General features: G+C 39.2%; 1 protein-coding gene across 1 annotated transcript; it reads left to right on the top strand.

Moving 5' to 3' along the window:
* Positions 1 to 4,455: 4,455 nt before the first annotated feature.
* Positions 4,456 to 5,307, top strand: LOC140877768 (uncharacterized mitochondrial protein AtMg00860-like). Its single transcript, XM_073281345.1, has 2 exons — positions 4,456 to 4,609; positions 4,883 to 5,307. The coding sequence occupies exons 1-2, from the start codon at positions 4,456 to 4,458 to the stop codon at positions 5,305 to 5,307; spliced, it is 579 nt and encodes a 192-aa protein (XP_073137446.1).
* Positions 5,308 to 6,159: the final 852 nt, after the last annotated feature.

Below are 6,159 nucleotides of genomic sequence, written 5' to 3'. Positions count from 1 at the left end.
ATAATATCATATATTATTTTAGGATGATCGATTCCATTACTAATCGACCCGTGGTTGCCAATCACGAGTCTAAGTCCAATCCTAGGTAATATGCAAGTATGCAATGCAATCCTATTACATTGAGCTTCCAATTTACATTTCTTCGGTCTTTATTGTCTGTTGGGCCCACCTTTGTCTTCAAATCTTTATCTCCCACTAAGTATAATAAATTTACAATAAATTTCGATGACAAGCAGGGGATACATATTTAAGGGGTGGGAACGGGCCATAAACCAGGCCCACTTTTATTACATATGACAATTCATATTGGGACATAAACCAGGCCCATTAATAAATCCAACAACAATAATTAAAACCAAATTTAAACAACCTAACATACACCTATAACATTGGTCATGACAATCGATCATCTTTATCCAATAATATTTAATTCAAAATTAATTTATTGGATATCATGCAATGGCAATAAATTTAAATAGATAAAATCATATTTCATACATAAAATCTTATTTTATATATAAAATCATATTTTATCTAGTTTATCCATAAAATCATATTTTACTTATAAAATCCAATTTTATACATAAAATCATATTTTATTATCAATCGTACCAAAATTATTAATTTTATAAAATCTAATTTAATGGATAAAATTTATAAATTTTCCAAAAATTCAAATTTATCCAAAAATCAATTTTTAAAATTTCGGACTCAAACAATTTTATCCGATGCCTCGTGGACCAATCAAAAACAATTTTCAATCGGACAAAAAACTGAAATTTCAAAAATTTCAAAAAAAATCAAAAATTAAATTTTAAAATTTCCGGACTGCCCGGGACAATCCCGGGCAGCCCGGCCTCCACGTGGGACAGAGCTGCCCACGTGGAGGTAGGCAGCCAATCGCTGCCCTGGGCAGCGATCAAATCGCGGCGCTGCCCGATTGCCCTGGAATTTAATTTAAAATTTTCGTTTTATTTTTCTGAAAAATCGAGGCCGGTTCAATCGAATAAATTTTAATCGTAAAATCCGAGAACAACCTGTCTCTGATACCACTGTTGTAACACGGTCGTTCTCCGGATCGAAAAAGAAAGTGATACCCGTTGCAGCGGAAGTTTTAAAATTTTATATGGAAAAATTCCATATCATGGGTATCAAATTCCTACGATTAAAATTGATAATATAAAATTTAAACAATGTAAATTTTACCTTAAAATCTCGAAGCGAGATTATGGACACCAACAGATTAAACTGCTCTTGTTGTATATCCCAGGAACTGATGAACGAACTTTTCTTCAATCAAGTCCATGAACAGAAGTTTAATCTCTCTGATAGAGTGCACTAGAAAGTCTATCAGAATTTTCTACAAAGAGAAATAACAGATTTGATCTGCTAATTCAGACTGCAAATTCGAAATTTGCAGACTGAAATTCTCGAACACAGTAGGGGAGGGGGGCGGCCGAATTCTCTAGAAAGAGAGCTCTAGGGTTTCGAATTTTTATGCCTTGTGTTGTGTGTAATTTCTGCACTGCAATAACTTATTTATAATGTGGGCTGCTAACAGCTTAGGGCCCATTAGTCATAAGTTCAAGCCTGACAAGCAAAGCCCGCATGTTCAGAAATTAATATAAAATTCATCGTGACTCAGATTGATAAACCAATTTCACCAATGTGTACGGAAACCATTTCTGCATCTTTTAAAGTCAAGATAAATTTTCTGAATCCGAATTCAGTGATTTCCAAAAATGTCCATCACTATGTCATTTTAGGAAATCTTACTCCCTCTACTTTTAAATAAGAAGTCCTACTTCTTTATCCACTAAATTTAACTCTTTAAATTTAATTATCTCAACGGGGATTAGAAATCCATTACTTGTGTAACCCTCAATGGTTCAGGGATACAGATAGCCATGGGCTCACAACTCCTTGTGACTCGGAACAACAATTTCCGACTTGCCCATCGAATCATGGTAAGAGCATCTAGCAACATCGCCCCATGATTCCCTAGGTATCACTGATAGTGCCTGCAAGAACCAGTAAATTTTGGTTAGCGTACAGTACGGTCCCTTCATCCATATATCCCGATCGAATCAACAACCATTGGTACATCGAGAGTCGTTCGAGATTCGATAACTATGCAATGCATCTTAAAGATCAAATAGTGACATCGCATGTGCTACTAGGAAACCAAGTAACCTAAAACACATCATGTCCTCTGGCCAGAGATTCGTCACACTAATATCTCCTCAGATTGCATAGGATATCCACACTCGCAAGTGTGCGGTGAATCCTTGACAACAAAGCATCGAATCCTATATGTGTCGTAACTGTACCCAATCCCAACACCTGATGACCCTAATAGAGTCGGTAAATGATTCAAAGCATAGTTCTAGCATATAGAGTCTCAATGATGTTTCAAGTAATAAGGACTAATGGTGCACAACCAAAACCGCGAACTATATCCACTCGATAAGTGATAACCACTTGGAAAGTTCTAATAGGGTAGTTCGATCATTCATCATATGAATATCCATTTGCATGCTTCGAACATCTCTATGTTCCATACCAATGAAACATGGTACTCGGCATCGCAAATGCTAGTCTCAATCTCGAGTGATCCTTATCCTTATTTGTGGACGGCTCAATTGACTAGGAACTGTTTAGAATATACAGTGAACATAAGATGTGTTTCATGACAGTGATCTCTCTATATTCACTATCTCATCTTACTTTAGTATATTCAAGGTCTTTTTCAAAATAGCAACAATATATCATTATATAATAATAAGATAAAGTGAACGCCATTTAAAAAACGTATATTATATTAAACAAAGATTGTTTACAAAAAGAGACTCTCAAAGCCTTTAGCCACAAGTTGGCTAACGGGGCATCAACTCTTTTACGATATACATGCTGGAAATCATAATAAGTTCATTCCATACTCAATCTTTGATTCGGTGTCGATATCAAATCGCATAAAAGGTCAAGAACTGCTCAAGATGTAAACAGCTGATCTCTGCCAACTTTCAACCCTCAAAACATGCAAAAATAAATAAACACTTAACTAGATTGAAGCCATTGTCGCAAGGATTCCAGAACAATTTTCGAAATCGAAATCGGATAACCGGATCAAAAGATACGGGGTTTTTAAAATCAAAGTTTCAAAGAAAAGGAAATTCTCGGCACTTTGTTCTGAAAAAATCTGAAGGAACCCCTCATGTACACATACAAAAGCTGAGTAAGCACTTATAATTCAGATATCTTCAATTCTAATTGCCATTTAGTCCCTTAATTCTTCAAAAATTACAATTCAGTCCTCGTCCCTTATTTTAATTCAATTTCAATCCTAAATAATTTAAGAATATTAGAATTTAAATCAAAACTCTAAATATTCCCAAATCAAATATACTCGGATTAAAATTAAATTATCTCGGATTACATTAAATAATCCTGAATTAAATTAAATAACCCTGGGCCTTACATCTTGACTGATACATCCCCGAAGAATGTCGACGAAGGTGATACTATTGAAGGGTTGGAACATCCATGTGTAGAATTGTTCGTCGAAGGTGATGTGGGGCAGTATCTCCTTTTGCGTCGTTCTTGTTTCTCTCCACAACAGGTTAGTGATAGCTGGTGTCGCACAGCCTTATTTCATTCCACTTTCACTATCGATGGTCGTATTTGTCAGTTTATCATTGATTCCGACAGCTGTGAGAATGTGGTTTCTTCCGTGGTGATTGATAAATTATCTATTCCAACGGAGCCTCATCCTAAGCCGTATAAATTAGCTTGGCTTCAACAAGGTTCCGAAATTGCTGTGAACTATCGGGATTTGATATCTGTTTCGAATGGACTACACTATGCGTATGAGATCTTATGTGACGTGGTTCCAATGGACGCCTTCCACTATTTCTTGGTCGCCCGTGGTAGTATGATCGCCACACCACTCATGATGGACGCACCAATACTTATACTTTTCGCTTCAAGGGGATTAATACCGTCTTGATACCGTCTCGTGACATCGAGCCTACCGACAACCCTCCTGTTAGTTCATCACTTCCAACACCTTTGTTTTTATCATGAACAGCCTTCCAAGCAGATATGTCTGACACTGCCTATTGTGTTTGTCCTTATTGCCAAACCGGCGACTACTTCTTCCGCTTCTGCACCTCTAGATGTCTTGCTTTTGGCATGCCCCTTACTCGAGGAGTTTGCGGATGTTTTCCCGACTAATCTGCCGTTCGGGCTCCCTCTTTTATGCAAGATACAACATCGCATTGATCTTGTTCCGGGTGCTTCTTTACCTAATCGCCCGCATTATCGCATGAGTCCTATGGAGCATAAGGAACCGTGTCGCCAAGTTGAGGACCTACATCCAAAGAATTCTTGCGTGCCAGTTTGAGCCCCTGCGCCGTCCCGACACTATTAGTGCCAAAGAAAAATGGCACTTGACGCATGTGTATTGATTGTTGGGATATTAACAAGATCACCGTCAGGTATCGTTTCCCGATACCTCGCATCGAAGACCTCCTTGATCAACTTTGTGGTGCCATGGTGTTTAGAAAACTTGATCTTAAGAGTGCTTATCACCAAATGCGCACCCGCCCAGGTGACGAATGGAAAATGGCATTCAAAACACGCGAGGGCCTTTTTTAGTGGCTCGTTATGCCTTTCAGCCTCTCCAATACCCCAAGCACGTTTATGCATGTCATGAACCAAGCCCTCCGTCTGTACATTAAATTGTGGTGGTCTATTTCGACAATATTCTGATCTTCAGTGCTTCAACCGAGGACAATCTCTCACCTTTGCTTAATCTTGACCACTCTCCATCGCGAACAGTTCTATGCCGCTCTTGACATGTGCTCTTTTATGACGTTTTCAGTCCTCTTCTTGGGATATGTTGTCTCTAGCGCGGGCCTTCAGGTTGACCACTCTAAGATCTCAATGATTTGTGATTGGTCGTGCCCTCAAAGCCTCGTCGATGTGCATAGTTTCCATGGATTGACCTCTTTTTATCGCCGCTTTATTCCACAGTTTAGTTCTGTTATGGCTTCAATTACCGATTGCTTGCGTCAGGGTCAGTTTCTTTGGACCAATGCGGCTACCTTGACCTTCGAGGATATCAAGGATCGTCTGACCTCCGCGCTTATTTTTGTATTGCCGGATTTTTCTAAGACCTTTGAGTTGCATTGTAACGCTTTTAAAATGGGTATCAGCGACTTTCTTAGCCAGTTGGACCGTTCTATTGCATACTTTAGCGAAAAGTTACAAGGACCTCGTGTGCGCTACAACACTTATGATATTTAATTTTATGCAATTGTTCAAGCCGTACGGCATTGGTGCCACTATCTTTTTCACCGCGAATTTATTCTCTATACGGACCATGATGCTTTGAAGCATCTTGGCAGCCAGGATAAGGTTTCCTCGCGCCATTGCTCTTGGATCGCATATCTTCAGCAATTTTCTTTTATCATTAAGCATAAATCAGGTGTGCTTAATCGCGTGGCAGATGATCTTAGCCGCCGATGATCGCTCTTGTCCGACATGCGGATTTTTGTTATTGGTTTTGATGTTCTTCCTGATGCCTATGCCGATGATCCTTTATTCTAAAAAATATTGCCCTCCATCATAGATGGTTCGAGCTCTGACTATGTGTTCCACGATGGGTTTCTCTTTCGTGCCTGATTGTAGTCTTTGTCTCAAGGTATTGTAGGAACTTCACGGTGAAGTCCATGTGGGCGCTGATCGTATGTATCATCTCTTGAGTGTGTCTTAGTTTTGGCCATCTTTACGTCATGATGTTGGGCGCTATATTTCCCGGTGGCGTGTTTGCCAGGTCTCCAAAGTGCTGCCTTTAATTCCGGGTTGTATATGCCATTGCCGATTCCTACTCGCCCTTGGTCCAATATTAGCATGGATTTTGTTGTTGGGTTGCCCCGGATTCAACGTCATCATGACTCCGTTTTCGTCGTTGTTGATCGTTTCTCAAAGATGGCCTACTTTATTCCTTGTTCACGATTTACGGATGATGTCCATATCTCCCAACTATTTTTCCATGAGATATACCGCCTACATGGTTTGACTTGATCCATTGTGTCGAATCGCGATACTCGATTTGTCAGTCACTTCTGGCGGAGCCTCTGGCATATGGTTAACACT

Source organism: Henckelia pumila, chromosome 2 (genome assembly GCF_033568475.1).
Source record: "Henckelia pumila isolate YLH828 chromosome 2, ASM3356847v2, whole genome shotgun sequence".
Taxonomy (NCBI): Eukaryota; Viridiplantae; Streptophyta; class Magnoliopsida; order Lamiales; family Gesneriaceae; genus Henckelia; species Henckelia pumila.
Note: the sequence above shows the minus strand (reverse complement) of the source record. Positions and strands in the feature narration are given on the sequence as shown.